This window comes from Sinocyclocheilus anshuiensis, unplaced genomic scaffold (genome assembly GCF_001515605.1).
Source record: "Sinocyclocheilus anshuiensis isolate Anshui unplaced genomic scaffold, SAMN03320099.WGS_v1.1 scaffold449, whole genome shotgun sequence".
Classification (NCBI taxonomy): domain Eukaryota; kingdom Metazoa; phylum Chordata; class Actinopteri; order Cypriniformes; family Cyprinidae; genus Sinocyclocheilus; species Sinocyclocheilus anshuiensis.
Genome location: NW_015537950.1, coordinates 114,624 through 135,299, shown reverse-complemented (window position 1 = coordinate 135,299; position 20,676 = coordinate 114,624). Strand labels below are relative to the sequence as shown.

At 36.9% G+C, this 20,676-nt stretch overlaps 1 protein-coding gene and 1 long non-coding RNA gene across 2 annotated transcripts in view; one reads left to right on the top strand and one right to left on the bottom strand.

Annotated features, from left to right (window-relative positions):
• opn7d (opsin 7, group member d) overlaps positions 1 to 16,080 on the top strand; it is a 57,427-nt gene extending 41,347 nt beyond the window's left edge. Inside the window, exons 2-7 of the mRNA XM_016455073.1 lie at positions 1,575 to 1,662; positions 3,515 to 3,677; positions 6,542 to 6,669; positions 8,898 to 9,036; positions 13,192 to 13,387; positions 15,111 to 16,080. Of these exons, the coding sequence (XP_016310559.1) occupies positions 1,575 to 1,662; positions 3,515 to 3,677; positions 6,542 to 6,669; positions 8,898 to 9,036; positions 13,192 to 13,387; positions 15,111 to 15,608 (1,212 nt within the window). The 3' untranslated portion in view covers positions 15,609 to 16,080. The remainder of the gene's footprint in view (positions 1 to 1,574; positions 1,663 to 3,514; positions 3,678 to 6,541; positions 6,670 to 8,897; positions 9,037 to 13,191; positions 13,388 to 15,110) is intronic.
• On the bottom strand, positions 11,737 to 12,354 carry LOC107664490 (uncharacterized). Its single transcript, XR_001631461.1, has 3 exons — positions 12,298 to 12,354; positions 12,199 to 12,201; positions 11,737 to 11,765 (listed from the first exon to the last, which is right to left on the bottom strand). It is a non-coding gene; the product is annotated as an uncharacterized LOC107664490 (long non-coding RNA).
• Positions 16,081 to 20,676: the final 4,596 nt, after the last annotated feature.

Here is a 20,676-nt window from a genome sequence, read left to right as displayed (position 1 = left end):
CTGTCAAGCTCCAAAAAAAGCACATAAAAGTACCATACACATAGTGCATATGATTTGTGTATGTTATTTCAAGTCTTCTGAATGCTTTATGAGAAAAGCAGACTGTACTTTAAGAAGCATTCGCTCAAAATCTCAACCTCCCTTATTTAAATCTGGCACTCACGTCAGGACATTGGTTTGTTTATGTAAGCATATGTGGAGTAAATAAAGAAATGACATACAGACTTCATTGGTTCTTGCATTTATCACCAACGCGGTACAGTCGGTGCTGGGTAGTAACTGATTACATGTAATCTGGATTACATAATCAGATTCCAAAATGTAAATATTTGTAAAAAACAATTATATTACATTTTAATATATTTGGAATCAGACTACAGTTACTTTTTTAATCCATTACATGAAAAGTAATCTCTCTTATTCACACAATAGCAATAAAATAATAAACATAATTTATTGATTCTCCCTAATCCTTCTTTTTTGTTAAACACACAAGCTCACTGCAGTTCCTTCACAAACCCCAGTTTGGGAAATCTTGACAATGTAATGTTTAATGTACTCCATGTTGTTAATAACAACAAATGGAAAATATTTTCTTTCTCTTTGTATTTTTATATGAATATGGAACAAGATTATTCTATTTAAAGCGGCAGTCCGTAACTTTTTTGTGTTCAAAATTTATATAATAATCGAGTACACCATGAATCCATTTTCCAAACCGTGTTTTTGGCTTGTCCTGAGTCACTACGGTACACCTATAATAAGTGTTTATATGCAGATTATTTTAGACTGGTTCGGGTAGGTACCGCTGCGGAGTAGCCCAGTACCTGCGTGATTCGACATAGACATAAACAGAGAGAAGTAGCTCCGGCTACAATGTTCTTCCGCAAGATGCACGCAGTTCTGTTTATTAACCGCTAGAGCGCCAAAAGTTACGGACTGCAGCTTTAAATCAATGTGATGAACGTCAAAAGTAATCTAAAAGTAATCTGATTATATTACCTACAATGTGTAATGTAATGGATTACGTTACAGACTACAATATTTGTTATGTAATTTGGAATCGGTAACGGGCTACGATTTTCAAGTAATCTACCCAGCACTGGTTACAGTATACAGTATTTAAATTTTAAAAGTGACATTATTCCTTTAAACACAATACATAATAAATTACATAAAAATAAATGACATTTCAGAAACACATCACAAAAATGATTCTCCATGTCAGTGGACAAACTGAACTAGGAGAGTTTCTTTTCTGCCCATATCCTCAAAGAAATCCATTTTCATTCCCTTTCCCTCCATTACATGTTCCATAAAACAACTGGACTGGACATTGTGTTGACATTAGCTGCGAGTGGGAATCTGGCTCCTTTCACCGAGAGATGAGCTGCTAATCTCAATTGTAATGGACTCACCAAAAAGCTAACTGAACCACAATGTCCCCTGTTTCAGCCCTGAAAACCCTCAGCTCGCTCATGAATGCTTAATACTTGTTCTTGTTTGACCACAGCTTTAGCCTCATCCTTTCCCCACTGTTCATCTAAACTTCTTGTCTTTTCTTTTTTCTGCAGATGGGAAATACCACGGAAACTTCCCATTTTGTTTCCAAAATCCCAAAGGAGCACGATGTCTTCATGGGTTCTTTATACACAACCTTCTGTGAGTCCATTCACTTACAACTGAAAGTTTTCACATTATTTATGGACTTTTTAGCCTTTATTTATAGAACAGTCGAGAGACAGTAAAGTTGAGGAAGAGAGAGGAGAAATGGCATGAGGATTTTTTCATGTTGATATCATATGGTTTATCATATGGTTTTTACAAATATCATAAATTATTGATATTTTACAGCCTGAACCAACCTTGCCTTGTCATAAAAGTCTCATATTACCCAATGTTTTAGGAGACTTGACCTTGATACACAAACATGAGGGTCTATAGGGGCACTATCTGCCTGTTGGTTACCCAAAATGACAAATATTATTTTTTACATACTTTCCCCCCCATGAATTAGTAAAGATGACACCAAAAATAAATTTTTCTTTTCAAGAATTTCATCCTTTTAATGAGTCTTTTTTCTTATGTTATCAGGTGGGTTGTGTCTCCCTGACATTTTGGAATGTTTGCGACTTTATCAAAATGAATTTTAATTCAGAAATGAAACATTCTCATCATAGCAGAGATGTATTAAAGTCATTGTATTTACAGTATGAACTCCATTTGCAATGTATGTTTGGATAAATTACTGGACAGAACAAAAACACCATTGATCCAGATACCAAAATATACTTCATGTTAAACAGGAGCACTCAGCTTTGAAAGTATAGCCTTAATGCTTAGTCTGATTGTCTTTATTTTTGTCGCTAAACTAAAAATTCCTAGAATGGTTAACGGTCCCTAGTGAAACATAAATATACTTAAATGTATTTGAAATACATTTATTTCATGCCAAGTATACTACAATTACATTTTTATATGTATGTGCTGAATAAAATGTCCTGCAATTGTACTTTTAGTATATTACACTGGTATACTTAAAGTCTGCTAAATTGGAACAACTAATTTGTACTTAATGCACTTTAATTGTACTGAAGTACAAAGATATACTTAGTATAATTTTATTGTGCTAAAGTGGAACTATTGCAAGTACACTTCAGGTTCTCTTTAAATATTTTTGCATTTAAAGTCTGATTTCATTCAAAGATCATACAATCCTCATCAAAATTACATTAAAACACACTTAATATTAAGAAAAGTGCATTGTGCACAAGTAATATGCCAAGTAAAGTTTAATTACAATTTTTATATCAGTAAGTATGACAAATGTATTTTAAGTATATTACTTTTTTACTAGGGGTGATACGCTCTTGATGATGACCTTGAATTGTCTGAAGCAATTCATTGCATGAAGCACCTCATGGTTTTTGCAGAGGTTTAATCACTTAACATCATTGCCTAGAAAATATTGCTAAATAAGCATCATAAAACTTACCACAAGGATGTGAGGTTATGCACTTGATGAACTGAACAAAAGTAAATCCAAAACCACCATTTTAAAAACCGACATGCAATTTCTGATGGAACCCATGACAAAGTAGCCTTGACGTCCCAACTAAATAGTTGGGTTTCATTTCACTTTGTTAAATTTAAGTTTTAAGTTTAAGTTTCTCATTGGAACACAATCATGCAACACTTATATTTATGCATTTTGTACGCTTTTATCCAAAATGTGATGCTTGAGATACAGCTATATTGTGAACGTTAAAGTCTCAAGGGATGTTAGATCAAAACTTCAGAGGTCATTGGCAAACTGAGCAAGAGGACATATGACAGTTTAAAGGGTGACTTCAAATCGTAAAGTGCCAGAATAAATCATAGCAGTTTCAGGTCTTGCCAAGCTGTCGGAGCAATAACAAAACAGTAAAATAGGGGTTGCAAGGTGTTAGAACAAGGAAAAACAAAGTGCTTGTGGTAGTGACTATTCACCAAATTGCTTTCTTTCTCTTTTTAGGTATTCTGTCACTCTTGGGAAATGGCATCCTGCTCCTTGTTGCGTATCGTAAGAGATCATCTCTCAAGCCGGCAGAATTCTTCATCATAAATTTATCTATTAGTGACCTTGGGATGACAGTTACTCTCTTTCCCTTGGCGATTCCATCCGCCTTTGCTCACAAGTAGGCAGACGCCACAAGAAGTCTGTGCTAAAATATGCTCACCCACGTATCAGAGACAAAGTCTAAAGCAGCTCTGATGCGTCATTTCATTGACACAGGACCAAAGCTGCAGCAGAACTGCCTAACACTGTGCCACAATGTCACAAATTTTATACAGCTGGATATTGCAGTGGAGTAGGAACACCTACTAGCAACCAACAATACAGCATTTTATGACATTTGAGACACAGTGTTAGACCTTGCTGTTTTCATGACAATCAGAATATGTCTTGTTTTATGTGCTGGTACTAGAATCATCAATAAATGGAAGCCTTTTTTAATCTCAAGGGTAAAAATAAAACTGATAATTCTGAGAAAGCTTAAAATAAATAGTCTCATTGTGTTATTAATTTAAAAGCAATTGCAATTAAAAGATATAAAGTTGCAATAATTACAACAAAAAGTCACCAGTTGTGAGATCTAAAATCACATTGTAAGATAAATAAATCACAATAACAAGAAAAAAGGCAATGTGAGAAAATGTAAATTGCTGTAATGATTCAGTCCACTGAAGACAAGCGTAGTGAGAACCCATGTGCAGTTTTATTTACAAGTGATCCAAACAATAAACCAAGACTTGACTAGACTTGACTTGACTTGAACAGACTAAACGAGGCATGAACAGACTTAACTAAGCATAAACAAACTAGACTCACCAACAGCAGGTTACAACTTCAATACAAGACCCGAGACAGTGGCAACATGATGGCTACTTATAGCAAACAATACAGGTCACATGACAAGAACCAACCAATGAGAGACAGGACACATGACTAAGACTACCAATCAGAACATGACCCAATGAACAGAGGAACCAATAGCATGAAGACAAGAGGGCAAGGGAAGCATGACAGAACATGACTAAGGCCTAACTACAAAATAAAAGACATGAAAACAATGAACAAGAAACAAAACCCAAACACCACATTACAATTGTGAGATATAAAGTCATAATTATGTGAAATAATGTTGCAATTAAAATGGCAGTTGTGAGATATACAGTCACAATTGCAAGACATAAAATCACATTGTGAGATGAGAAAAAAACAAAGGAGTTGCGAAATACAAAATTATATTGTGAGATATAATATCATAACTAGAAATAAAGTTGCAAACATGAGAAATAAATTAGCAATTGTGAAATATAGTCTTAAAATCACATTGTGAGATAAAAAATCACAATCACAAGAAGTAAAAGTGTAAAATTTAAATGATTAAATTAAAGATTAAAAATCATATTATGAGCTAAAATCACATTTCAAAGAAATAAAAAGTTGCAATTATGGGAAATAAAGTAGCAATTGTGAAATATGCAGTTCAAATTGTATGACAAACACAAAGACACAAATCTCACATTGTGAGATCAAAAAAAAAATCACAATCACAAGAAATAAGATGGTAACTGAGATGTAAAATTACATTGAGAGACATAAAATCATATTTACAAGAAATAAAGCTGCAAATATAAGAAAAAAAGTAGCAATTGTAAGGTATACAGTCACAACTGTAAGGTAAAATCATATTGTGAGATATAAAATTCCAATTACAAGAAATGTATTGTAGTCAGGGCCGTTTCTAGCCAATTTGACGCACTAGGCGAAATCCCTATTGCCCCAAATTATATTATTATACAATACTACTACATATTGTTTAGATATTATCAATGGCTACTTTTTTGTCTTTATCTGTTTTTTGTTCAATTTTTTTGTTGTTGTTTCTTGAAACATTGATTTAAAGTGTCAGTTATTGCATTATTATTTCAGTCAAACCTATAAAACCCCTTTGTTACCCCAAACTACATATAAAAGCTTTATCAGTGGCATAAAAGTAACCAATGCAGCTACTTAATCATTTGCTACTCGTTAACGCGTTGATGTCCCCTTTAAATAACGTGACGCTCTGCCCTCTATGACACTGCTCCCATTAAGCGCTGTTGGAAGTGAATGAATTGATTCAGCATTTCGACACCTCTGTAAGGATGCATTTAACTCGACAAAGCGGTCTAATAAAGGATGTATTGATCTCGTGAATTAGCGAATTTTACTATACAAATATTTTTTAATTGGATGTTAAAGTTTATATGGGAATATTACATGACACGCTGATCCTTTAACAATGCATTGGCGCAAAAAACGCACACCTTTTGGACAAATCTGCCACAAATATTTGGACAAATGTGCCACAAAAGTGCCACAAATACTGCCTAAACAAAATACTGATTTTGTGCACTTTATTTACTGTACCAATATTTTAAATTGGCCTTTGAACTTAGCTTTATTGCATGGCAAAAAAAAAGTGTTACCTTGCCAAAGCACTGACAGAGCCCACTGATCTAACGGCGTTGTTGAGCGCTCCAAATGCAAACTTTGCATGCAACAATCAGGCAGCAATTGACAGCACTCTGATCTAGTGACATACAGGCATCGTCAGATTGACAGTACTCTAGCCCAATAATGTTGGGGGATCCAGTGGGGGCGGCAGACATATTTCAGGGTGACCGTGCCACTCTTTATCACAACCCTGCTAAAAGTGCCAGTACGTGCGCTCATTGGCGCCCCTTCAGCTGGTGGCAACCTAGGCGACCGCCTATGCCTAGAAACGGCCCTGATTGTAGTTATGAGATACAACATTTAAAAAATTACGAGATATAATTTAAATAACAATGTGCATGTGATGCCACACATCAAAACTCAGTAGCAATGTTTTTTTCAGCCATTTCAGATCTGGCTTCTCTGCCATATTTGTAATGTAAAGATGGTTTTACTGAAAACTCAAAAAGTTACTGTCCATTGCTTTCTTTACTTGCTTCTTTCTCATTCTCTCAGGTGGCTGTTCGGAGAGCTGACATGTTTGTGCTATGCTGTATGTGGCGTCCTCTTCGGCTTATCCAGCCTGACAAATCTCACTGCTCTGTCGTCCGTCTGCTGCCTCAAAGTCTGCTTCCCAAACTATGGTATTGTTCCTCAACACCTTTCACACCGCAATACATTTATCTTCCACCCTGGCCCTCCTCCATATCTTAATTAAGAATCGGATGCAGCTGCATGAATCCCTTCTGTCCTGCCGCGATGCACCCCAAAGGGAAATTCATTACCTTATGGCTTTCAGTGTGATTATTGGATATTCTACCTTTTATCAGGCTCTAGATGCCCAGTGTTTGTTTGGCTTTTGGTCAATAATCCCACGTCTGGACAGGAGCGGTTGGCCTCATTAGAGTTCATTAGTTTTGTCAGTTTCAGCATTTCAAGTTCAAGTTCAAGTTCAAATACTTTATTGTCAGTCTAGCCTTACAACAAGTGTCCAGCAGAACGAAATTGTGTTTCTCTGCAAACTATTAACAGTGCAAACTATTATGCATATTGAGCATTGGGCTCGGAGAAACTGATTGGATTTAACTGACTGTTGAAAAGATGAAGGTGTGTGTGGGAGAGAGGAGACAATTTAGATGGAGCAGGTTAACGGCATGTGGGTGAGCTTGAGAACAGAGATTAAGATGGCAAGGAGGACAGCAGGTGAACAGATGGATTCTGTAGGTGGAAGAGAAGCAAATATATTTGGGATGCAGTTGAAGCCTTATTTTAGAGGGCATGTTGCCAGATAGGTTGTGAGTCTTTAGTTCTGTACCTGATAGATGTCATAACTATAGAGTAATATAGTATATTATAGTTTGTTGTGGAAGCACTGTTGGGGGCCTTTTTTAAATTCCACTGTGCTACTTTTCCATATTCCATGTAAGCTTGTGCTGGACAGGCATGTTTGACCGTTTTGCTCGTGTCTCGCACGACACGACATTCTAAAAATGCCCTTGAAAGTAACCAAAAATTGCATAAGAATTCCCATTCATCTCAATGGTAGTTGCTCAGCTGACGCACAGATAAGTATACAGCCTGTGTACTGCCATCAATGCTTAACAGAGATTTCATAAATAAAAACAGTATTTTAACATTCTTTACGTTTTACATTCTGGCCACTGTGTCACAAACAGTTTGGTCCATCCAATCAAACCAAATCAGACCATGTAGGGTCAAGGTTTGTAATGTCTAATCAAATGCAAGAAGATTTGCGTATACTGTATGTGTATGGTAAGTGACCTGTAGAGTATAGGCCTAAGTTAGCAAGCTAGAAATATGTTAGGCTAGTATGCTGAAACTTTAATAATAAAAAAAAGAGATATGCTGAATTTTGCAATCAATATATCTTCTGTAAATTATCATTATACATGTATTTAAAATACATTATTAGTAATTTTTACATATGACAGAATATATCATGCATTTAACTTTAGATTTTCTAATCAGACATAGAACAAGGTTCCTATTAAAAGTATTTTTCAAGCCAATAGAATTGCTTTGATGTCCTGCTTGGACCCATTTGACAAGGACAAGCCCTATATAGTGCTGCAGAGCCGTAGTTTTATAGGCCAAGGCGGACAATAACATCATCCTGACTCCCTTGACCAAGCAATTTCATTGGCTTATTGATTATTACAGACATTTTTTGTTCATCATGAAAATCTTCACAAATGAACACAACTTTTATGAATTTTGATGCCTAAATACAATTGGCTGAAGTATAGGCTATAAACAAACTACACCACGGATGCATGACTTTAACGTCACCACAGTTAAGTTTCCGACAACTCTTTCAGTTTTTATAAAAAAAAAAAAGTTTGCTAAAAGTTTGAGTTAGAACAGTTTACAAGATTTAATAATAAACACAAACGAGGCTGTGAAAATGGCCTACCCTTTTTCACGACAATGGAACAAGTGCTAAAATGCGAACTCGCATATAGGTTTTGGCCTAAAAAAAATGTCACCCCTACAGTACATATTGTTCATGACTTCAATGTTCTATGGTCTCCTTTAAAAAAAGACAGAAAAAAAGAATTTATAATTGTACTTCTGACAAATTACAAGAATAAGGATGACTGATGTTTGATCGATAACTCATCTTACCACAGCATAACTTTCTTGGTACAGAATCTTTCCCTCGTAAGCACATGTGGGAAATGAATGGATTTGGCCAACAGGAAGTGGTGTGCTTCTAAAAGAAAAATGTTTTGCTTTCAAAATTTATTTTCAGTTTTTTTTTTAATGTAAAATAAACACAGTAGAAAACATTTAATAGTGATCAATACTTTGTGCTAAATGAATGCTTCTGTGATTTTGCGTGCTTTAATAGGTAACAAATTCTCCTACTCTCATGCCTGTCTGATGATAGTGGGGGTGTGGTGCTATGCCATGGTGTTTGCTGTGGGTCCCTTGGCAAATTGGGGTCACTATGGCCCTGAACCCTACGGGACAGCATGCTGCATAGACTGGTAAGTGCCTGGGAGGATGTTAATGGGAGCACTGAAAGATTCTCAGAAAAACAGACAAAGAGAGCCAAAAGGTCAGCCTAAAGGTGATGTGTAATTTATATGCTATTATTCTAGGGTTTTCTGTGTGATTTTCTTGGCATTGCAGTTGCCCAGGTGTTCTAAGTGAGTGTGAGTGTGTGTGTGTGTGTGTGTGTGTGTGTTTACGTGCACTCTGGGTAGTTGCTTACTGACCCAAGTCAAAAGAGCCCTATTCCTGTTTAGAGACTGATATTCTGGTCTCGAGATATGGCTCGGGTCCCTCGATAAGTACAAGTATATTGGATTTTGTTTTATCATCTGAAAAGGAAACATTGTAAATGTGATCACTTTGATAGTTTTATAGTGCCACAGAGCTACATTGTACTTTTCACTTTTTTAGAAACTTAAAAACCTACAAATGGCTTATTTATATTTGCAAAATGAACTGGGATAGGAAAAAAGTATATTATCATCAAAAAATGACACACTTCTTAAAGTAATCTAATGCACTGAATGTTCTATTGAGATCACATGGAGTACTCTCTAACAAAATTACTCCAATCTTTTTATGGTTTTATTTTTAGAAATTGTTGCCTTTGTTTATAGGATAGTAGAGTGCAGACATGAAAATCAGGCTGTGGCTCTTTTGTCCCCAGTAATTTTATGTCTCGGTCAGCTAGCCCAGTGACACCTACATAGCCATCTACTTCAACAACTTTGCAAAACATTCATGCAGTGTTGTATAGTGCCAGAGGTTTTGTGTTTCACACCTGGACCATGAAATATGCTCTTGATTTAGGGTTTGAGCCTTTTTATAAGGAAAGGATCCGCCAACCCCTGGGTTATAGGCCAAGCATTCTTTTGCTTTCACACCTGCCATTCCCACAACAGGTTTAGGCCCACATTAACTACACCTTCTCAAAGATTAGACCACCCCAGATGGGACTTGAACCCACAATCCCTGGCTTGTCTCAGTGCCTTATCCATTAGGCCACTGTGGCTGGGGCTCATGTGCCCCCAATACTTCTCAGTCTTGGTCAGGTGGTTTAGTGGCATTTGAACTGTATTTATAACACAAGCATAGTGATCTAGATCAATGTCTGCTTCAACAGCTCCTCAGAACATTCATGCAGCGTTGATATAGTTTCAGGACTAAGAGGATTGTTATGACTGGACTGTGGAATAGCCACAGGAATGAGGCCTAAAATATGGAAGTGGTTTAAGTCCCGAAGTCAGCGGGTTTTTGGTTAGATAGGGAGAAATCTAAAACATTCTGAGAAATGGATCCCAAGGACTGAAGTTGAGAAACACTAAACTAGATTAAAGTCTACTTAAACCGCATCTCAAAACACTGGTACAGTGTTCCAATAGTCCCAGGACTAAGAGGATTTGTGTTTTACACCTGGACGATGGATCTGTACTGTACTGGACTGTAGCAGACAACGGTTTCGATCCATCGACCTCTGGGTTATGGGCCCAGCACTCTCCCACTGTGATATTCTGCTCACCTTATTCATCCTTCATCCTTTTGCTAAAAACTTAGGTGTGATTTTTGACACTGATCTGAAATTTGAAAAACAGATAAGTGCTGTGGTGAAGAGCAGCTTTTTTCAACTAAGGCAAATAGCCAAATTAAAATCTATGCTCTCGTTTAAGGATTTGGAGATAGTTACTCACGCCTTCATCACTTCCAGACTTGATTATTGCAATGCACTTTATATGGGTCTCAATCATTCATCACTGAATCGCTTGCAGTTAGTCCAGAATACAGCTGCGAGGTTGCTGACTGGTACTAAGAGGAGAGAAAGCATTTCTCCTGTCCTAGCATCTCTTCATTGGTTACCGGTGCAGCATAGGATCCATTTTAAGATTTTATTATTTGTGTATAAAGCATTAAATGATCTAGCCCCATCATACTTGTCCGAACTTCTCAGCTATCAGCAATCCTCTCGCTCTCTCAGATCCTCTGATAAACTTTTCTTGCATATACCTCGCTCTTGCTTGAAATTTAAGGGGGATCGGGCTTTTTCTGTAGCCGATCCTCGACTATGGAACAGCATACCTCGGGACATTAGATCTGCGCCTTCCCTTCCTGTTTTTAAATCCCGCCTGAAGACTTATCTGTATTCCTTGGCTTTTGGATGAAATGTATGTTTGTGTATGTTAATGTGTTTTGTATTGATTATGTGTTTTTGAGTTATTTCTTTTTATTCTCTTAATCTCTATATTTACTTTATTTGTATATGTACAGCACTTTGGCATACACTAGCTGTTTTTAAATGTGCTATATAAATAAACTGACCTTGACCTTGACCTTGACCTCACCTTAGGAGAAATCCTATACCCAGGTATTTTGAAAACAACTTGACTTTAGGCCTAAATTAAAGGGATAATTCACCCAAAAATGAAAATTATGTAATTAATTACTCACCCTCATGTCGTTCCAAACCCATAAGACCTTTGCTCATCTTCGGAAAAAAAAATTAAGGCATTTTTGATGAATTCCGAGAGCTTTCTGAACCTGCATAGACAGCAATGGAACTGACTCGTTCAAGGCCTAGAAATGTAGCAAGGACATCATTAAAATAGTCCATGTGACATCAGTGGTTCAACCTTAATTTTATGAAGCTACAAGAATACTTTTTGTGTGCAAAGAAAACAAAAATAATTACTTTATTCAAAAATTTCTTCTCTTCTGTGTCAGTCTTTGACTAGTCTCAGCCTCAGACGTCACACCTACGGACCGTTGGCTGAACGTCTGATGCATACGGCACACAAAAGTGGAAACACTTCAGGAGTTTCGAAGTCGTCATCGAATTGGTTGAATTATACAGGATTTCCTGGAGACGTGTGTGTTGCGTTCTTAAACGTTCCGTCTGGAAACAAAGATGCCGTGACGCCAAACCCCCTCACGAAAGAAGAAAGCCGTCCTGTTTACAACTGTGACAATGAGTGCTTATCATGATCAACTAATCGCTGGATTTTCAAAAGTATGTGAAATATTTAAAGTTCGCGGCATAGAATCTTTAAAATACGTCCGAGAGTTTTACACACCGGTCTGTTATTGTGGCGACATTTCCACGCCCCGAAACGTGACGCTGAACGAAACAAACTGTGATTGGTTGTTTAAAATGTCGGTCAAACGGCCTCATGGGCGGGCCTTGGCCAATGAAAGCTGCCATGGATTCCAGACCTTCAGCCGTCAGTCTGAAGGTCTGGCTACGCGAGACTAGTCTTTGACACACATTCATGACAGTCCAATGACGCATGCATGTGCATTCTTTTGCTTGCAAACAAGGCGCAGCACATACGTCAAAATGCCGGCTCCTGTGTCAGCAGCACAACATGCATGCGTCGTGGTACTCTTGTGAACGTGCAGCGGACACTGACACAGAAGAAAAGAATGGTTGAATAAACATTATTTTTGTTTTCTTTGCACACAAATAGTATTTTTGTAGCTTCATAAAATACAGGTTGAACCACTGATGTCACATGGACTATTTTAACAACATAATTTAGGGTCAGAAAGCTCTCAAATTTCATCAAAAATATCTTAATTGGTGTTCCGAAGATGAATATAGGTCTTACAGGTTTGGAACGACATGAGGGTGAGTAATTAATAACAGAATTTTCATTTTTGGGTGAACTATCCCTTTAAGTGCTACTTTTTATAGTTTTGGCTAGACAATGACCAATTTGGCATAGCACAGTGGTAGCTTTGCTTTCAGAAAGACTTGAGTATCTACGTAAGTGTAGAAGTCTTAGCAGAGAATGGTTTTGATTAATCAACCTCTGGGCTATGCTCTTTAACCACTCTGCTTAAACTCACCACAGATGGGTATTGAACCCACAGTCCCTGGCTTAGGAAGCCAGTACCTCATCCATTAGGCCACGGGGGTTGTGGCTCATGTGGCCCCAATAATTCTCAGTCTCTCTCAGGTGGCCCAGTAACACCAACAATCTGGGCATATGAACAAGGGCATATTAGGGTCACCGTAATGGGGGAAAAAAAAGAACAAGGTTTGGAGGATTCAGACAATCAGTGATTTCAGTCCAAGGAAATAAGCAGAGGCCCTAGAAACTCCAGCGGTGCCCCTGATTATCATCACCATGGATATGTCCTGTTCTCTCTTTCAGGTATGCACCAGGCCAGGATGCTCTGTCCATGTCTTACATTATCTGTCTCTTCCTCTTCTGCTATGCCCTGCCTCTTGCCATCATCCTCCTCTCCTACATACTGATACTCATCACTGTACGAGGGTCACGGCAGGCAGTACAGCAACATGTGTCACCACAGACCAAGACAACAAATGCCCATATCCTCATTGTGAAGGTAAGGTGCAAAGCATCATTGCTTAAAGGTGATCTATTATGCTCCTTTTTACAAGATGTAAAATAAGTCTCTGATGTTTTAGTTCAAAATACCTCACAGATCATTTTTTTATAGCTTGTTAAAATTACCACTTTTAGGGTATGAGCCAAAATGCGACATTTTTGTGTATGTTCCTTTAAATGCAAATGAGCTGGTGCTCCCGGCCCCCTTTCAGAAGAGGGCGGAGCTTTAAGAGCTCAAGCTCCAGCAAACAAATAAACATTCTACTATTAGTACAAGCCTGTTATCTTTACAGCAAAACGTACTCAGTCATCTGATTGTACTGTGTATAATAAATGCGTTTACGGGGAGCACATCACGCAATAAAAATAACGACATAGCTGGTCTCATGGTGCCTTCACATGCTATCACAAACTTTATAAGTCCCACTTGTGATTATGAGCTCAACAAATTCAAGCGGTCGACTTCACATTGCTTTCATATGCAATTTTTAACTACCACATTCCTATTTACAATCATTCTGGTAGCATGTGAAGGCAGCACCAGTGAAAACAGGCAGGGATAATGGTAGCTTTAGCAACATTAGCCTTACAGAGTGCCAAGGCTCTTTCAGAAAGCAATTTGGAAAACAAACGCATGATACTTACTGTCTGGAGCTGACGTTCGCACATGAAGTGTTGGTATTGATCCCTAAACATACAGGGGAATTTACTGATTTTTTCCGGGATATTTCCTTCGAAAATTAAATTTAACCACAGTGTCCTCAGAAGCTCAGATAGAGGGAGTCTATGGAGACTCCTATGTTTGTTGGTGAATCCCAAAACACAACACTTGTAATGCCTCTTTAGCACTGACATTGTATATCTCCAGCAGCTAACGTTACAGCAAGAAAACAGTAATGGCGGACTGCTGCTTTACACTCAGGGATGTGTCTATGCTAATATGGCAGAAAGCGTCACAAACGAGCGGGACTTTTTCCTTAAGGTGACGTATACATAGGGAGAAATCTGGAACTGCTCGTTTGGAGAGACTGTTTATGATTTATTGGTATTATAAAAAAAAAAAAATGAGTGGGTGGATTTTTAACATTATAGGCTGATTGTTTTCACACACTGCAGCCACACAACTGTGTTCAAACACCTTATAAAAGTGATTTTTGCATAATAGGTCCCCTTTAAGGGACCGGGTGCAATGACATGAAGACTCATATAAAATAAATGTTTTCAGACTGGGCTCCAGGAAACAATGGCTAATGATATCAATTACTGTTACTTGTCTGACATTGTAGAGAGGGATATATTCTGGATATATACTCGTCCTCTTATTTTTTGCAGTCAGTTTCTAATTCAAACATATATGGCTAATTAAATCCAATATTGTACAGCATTAACTACATAAATTAACAGAGTGAAAGTGGAATAGGTAGTCCAAGCTTATGTAAACGAGTGGAGGACGGGACTAATTTGCATATTAATGGATCTGTATATATACTAAATGAGGAAAGGATGTAGAGTTATTTTCAAGCCATTTTAAGGAAGAAGACTTTATTTTCACATCATTTTGATTATTTGCGTTAAGGGATACAATTAATGAATGCAGGGGGATTTAATTTCTAGCGTTTCAAAGTACAACAGTGCTTTGCAACTGCAAATGAAGAATGAATCATTTATTTATTTTCTCCAGAAAGTGTGGAAATATAGAGTTATTTCTGATTCTTTCATAGCTCTCAGTGGCGGTGTGCATCGGTTTCCTGACCGCCTGGAGCCCTTATGCTGTTGTGGCAATGTGGGCCGCATTTGTGGAACCCAGTAAGGTTCCCCCTATAGCCTTTGCATTAGCAGCTATCTTTGCCAAATCCTCCACCATCTACAACCCTGTGGTGTACCTGGTATTCAAGCCCAACTTTCGCAAATCTCTGAGCAGGGACACCGCTCAGATTCGAAAACGAATATGTTCCAGCCCGTGCAAAGGAAGCCCTGTGCCTGGTGAGAAGGATCTTCAACGGCAAACATCTCTATGTTGCAACAAGGATGCTAGCAATACCACTCGACTCTCCAATGGCCTGGCGGATAGCCATGGCGCTTGTCTTCATTGCACAGAGGCGGACCCTCATTGTCAACAGACCCCGCCTCAAAGGACTGCCTGTGTGCTGATCGGTACATCCTACAGCGAGGTGACTGTGAGTCAGCTGCCGGAGAAGATGCAAGCTGACCTTCTGTGAAGGCCCTATAGGCTCTCCTCATGCCAGCACAAGGACAAATGTGAGGAATAGATGGATGGGCGGCCTTAAAATGAAACTTCTGGCCACTAGAGATAAGCTTGATGTGTCAGAGACAAACTGTGGTCACTTCTGATACTGATGTCATGTATTAGGAGCTGCAAAACAATTAACCCTGCACTTAAAAGTCCCACCTTAAAAAGGTTACTGACCAGTCCTACCATAGCAACTGTTCGCAGTTGTTTCAGACTAGCTTGTGCTATTTTACTGAAAGTCTATTCACAGAGATTTGTGATTCATTCAACTGTGAAAAATAACAAAAGATGAGTTATATGAGGTAAGCAGCTGCAAAACATTTGGGGATTTTTTTAACTTCAGTAGTTAGTTGTACCAAGTAGTTTTTGAGGTAGAGTGGTTGTTCACTATTATTTTAAGTTAAGTCAAGCTTCCTAAGCAAAAACGTCTGACACAATATTAAGAATTTATTGAACGTTGATTACTTGGTTGAATAAACTATCAGTATAACTTTAAATGATAATAACATGCCTTTTCTAAATGTGTGTTATTGATGTTACTGTGAACAATTCATCCTTGCATATGTTTAATTTTTTCAATAGTTTTTTGACATTGTAATTTTTAGTTAAATGGTCTCAATTAATGAAAATGTCTCAATATTCTGGTGAATGAACTATGCTGGACTTCACCAATCATTTTGTAATCACTTAAACCCCGACCCTTTCTTACAATCGAAGTCTTACATTCATATCTTCCTCCGTCTAGACAGAATACTCAAATGTATGTCACAATACAGAAAAAAAGATCTGTCATTACATCCATAACATTGTGACTTTAGGAAAAAAAGTTTCTACAACTGTCTAGCCCTGAAAGTTAATAAACTTAAAATTGCTTAGCTGTTGATAATATAGATAAATTCAAAGAAATGGGCAAATCTAACCAAAATGAACACTAATCACACTAATGGTGACCCTAAACATTAAAACATCAAAAACACATATATCGTCAACATTTAATTCTAAATAACAATTAATTTACACATCTTTGTAATTCCCCATGTTTTGATCAAATAAGGGATTATGGGTATTCCTCCAACCACAATGCTTCTTTAGAGGGCATACTCAGTAATGCAGCTATGTGAGGTTCAAATTGTTTAACCTTTATAGCTTTACATAAGCAAACTCAAAACAATTCACAACTTTAATTTTCATTTAAAAATTGTGTGTATAATAACCTAAAGGAAAATAGTAAATACATTCCATACAATATATGAAAACAATAATACTCAAATCAAGTGATTAAGTCATTACTGGCCATTATAAGCTGGGTAGAATGAGTGATCAAACTTGACATTATAATTTATCACTATTTAAAATGACCTAAAAGTAAATATTTACTTTTTATATTAATGTCAGCTTTTTATATTAGATAGTTTAGATTGTATCTAACAAATTGGAAATTTTGAGTCAGTGTCGGGCTGGTCGCTTAACATGATTCCGTTAGCTCCTGCTGGTAGATTGCGTAACTACACCATCTGGGCATTGTAGTGGTTACTACAAGTTATCCAAAATCCCATAAATCCTTCAGACTGGTCAGCTGACAAAATTTCTGATTCTTTGATTGTTTTAGCTGTCAAGGTAAAATTCCTTATCTGATGCCCCAAAATAAAAGAAGAAAGGAGTCATCTGACACTCTCACTCTTACATTTGACCAAAACTCACTTCTTAAAAGAAATAGTTTACCCCAAAATGAAAATGTTGTTATCATGTACTCACCCTCATGTCGTATGAGTTTCTTTCTTATGTTGAATATAAAAGAAGATAGTTTGACAAATGCTGGTAATCAAACAGTACTTCTTTCCCTACTATGGAAGTCAATGGGGACCAACAACAATTTAAAATTCTTTAAAATTCTTTTGTGTTCAAAAATAAATGTAATGTCAGTAAATGATGTCAGTAAATGATGACAACATTTTCATTTTGGGGTGAACTATTCTTTTAAGTTGGTGCCACATGTGAGAACCACTACAACAGTATGTATTACTGGCAAAATCTATGTATTCTGACCAAATTTATTTTTGCAAGCAATATTATAAATATTTCATTATATTATAGTAGATGTTTGACCAGTGCCTATTTTTTTAATTGAATAGCTAGAAATAGACTTTTGAAATGACTTTTTTTTGCCTGATCTGTTGCTTTTGATGTTAAAAGATGATGTCAGCTTAAAACATTTGGAACTGTGCACGTTCTTGTGATCAGTCAATCATTGTGAACATGGCGTCATCTTCCTGCTGCTCCAGAGCTGTTTGTCACATGGCTACTATGGCTAAAGTGATTAAAAATCCTGTATCAACAACTGAGTGCCTATGAGCAATATTGGCTGGTTTTAAATTACATACAGTACTTATGCCAGCTAAGCAATTGTCATTGAGATAAATGGAAAAGCTTAATGGATTGCTTTTACCTCCTTGGTCTGAGAAAGCAACAGTAACCAAGGGGCGGAGCTTAGCAAAGGGTCAATTCAGGATGCCAAGTAGTTTCTAAGGTTCACAAGAATTTTCTCAGAGGTATACAGGAACAGGAAAATCTGCCCAACAACTCCATTTTACTATCCACCGAAAACCCACATAGGTCGTAAAAAATGTTTGTGTGAAAATCTCTCATAGTGGTGAACCATGACTTTGCCAGCATCACCAACATAAGAAACAGTGGCTGACTTTGTTTAACTAATAGCACAGCTGTTGGCTGATCAAATCTTGTGATATTGGAGGAAGGTAATTAATCTTTCAATGAAGTAGTGACAAAGAAGAAGATAATCTTGTTTGCCATTACTTAATGTTCCACCAACTTCTCTATGGAGAGAGAGAGAAAGAATAAAAGAAAGACAAGGGTCAGCTAAAGGAGTAAGCCTTGGGTAGGACATGAGTTTCGTGTCTTGCTCAAGAGCACAACATCTGACATCTATGTCAGCAGACCGTCTGTATGCTGTACTGACATTAACATCCTCATAAAATGGTCTTTGTGTTCTACAAACCTATCTGTGAGTTCCACAATGCAATGTATTTTATATATACTCTATGTATATTGTTGTTAAACACCACTAACAGTTATGCAAAGAAATAGCATAAGCTTTACAGCTTGCATGCAATATTAGCAGCTGCAATTAAAAAAAATCGTTTGATCATTACATTAACTAAAATACATTTCTGGATATGGGAATATGATATCATATGACATTCTGTAACAATGCAGCATTTATTGCTATTTTCATCAGTGAGCCAAGATAGACTACAACAAGACTCCATTAGCTGACTGATTTCAGTCTGCCATTCCTTTTGAAACAAGTTCAATAAATCAGAGATGATCAATAGAATGTTTTTATCATAAATATTTCCATTTCATTTGATCATCTTTTTATTTGATCAGAAAATATGATATTTGATTATTACTCACTTTCCATAAAACCCAGAGTGTCCTTAGAGCATATGATTATAAATTATAGTTAAGTTAAAATATAAACACATATCTTAAAAAGAAGAAAGAAAAAAAAAACATTTCTACATCTTCTGTCAAACTGAGGAGGTTTATGTTAAAATATATGGATTTTCAGTTTATTCATAATCAAAGTTGGATGCTTCATTTGAAAATTATTTGAAATTTGTAATGAATATTTACCACAATATTTTTTATACTGTATATCTGAGAGTGTTAAATGAAAAACATTTATTGAGAAAATGAAAGAAGCAGAAGGTTTGCACTAAAAGGTAAGATAAGCAAAGTCCCATACTTGGCTTATCTCTTATTAATGCCAACACACACACACACACACACACACACACACACATATATATATATATATATATATATATATATATATAAATTACATATCCTGCAATAATCCTATACTGCATATTGTGTGATTTATGGAAGGATACTGTGTGTAAAACAATAAGGTGACAATCATATGATAAACCATTCTTCCCTAAATCTTCCCTTAATCTTAATCTTCATTTTCATTGAACAAAATATAATTATTTATTTCTTTCATTTGATTTTTGATTGAAACACGACATGGAAATTTTCTTGACCGATTTGGTGAGATTTTGCACCCATGTGATTCCCTCAAGCTGGAGGGTATCTGGGAAAATGAGAGTGACCTTGCCGAGAATCCAAAATGACTGCTTGTTTATTTGAGTATAGACTAATCCTTAGCCTGAGCTCCGGTTTAAAACAGCTACGGCCTGCGGGAACTGTGAAAATCCTCCTTTAGCAGTTGCACTGAATTTCGCCCCTTGATTTAAAACCTGTATTTTTTCAGGCTTTGAGCTTTCACTTCTGACTAATGTCACTATGTGGAGTCATCTTTACTCAGAGGGCAGATTTACAAAAGGCTAAGCTTATCCCTAAACCCAGCCTTAACCCATCACTTACTTCATCTGGATTGCTAATCTGCTCCCCAAATCACCCCAGAATGACATTTACCTCTCACAGTGTTGATCAGCGGTTCCTGGGACAAGCATAGTGTATTTCTCACCTGTACATGTGCTGATATCTGATTCAAACAAAAATGTGTCATGGTTTAGCTTTCCTGTGTCCTGATAGGTCTTTCTGTTAAAGGTACAGTCACCCAAAAATATGAGTTTTGTCATCATTAACTCACTCTCATGTCATTCCAAACCTGTTTGAACCTGTTGAGCCTGTTGAAACACACACACACACACACACACACAAATTCAATGAAAGTAACTCCAAAAATGATATTATGCAATGAAAATGTTCTGTTGCACTGCAACGAGACTTATTGCGCTAATATGATGCTGCTGATTAAACACAAGAAAAACTGAAAGAAAGTCATACTTTGGAATGACGTGAGGGTGAGTCAATGTTGGCAGAATGTTCATTTTGGGGTAAACGATTCCTTTCATTTCTGGTCACACTGACCATATATGTGACCCTGGAGCACAAAACCAGTCTTAAGTCGCTGGGGTATATTTATAGCAATAGCCAAAAATACATTGTATGGGTCAAAATTATAGATTTTTCTTTTATGCCAA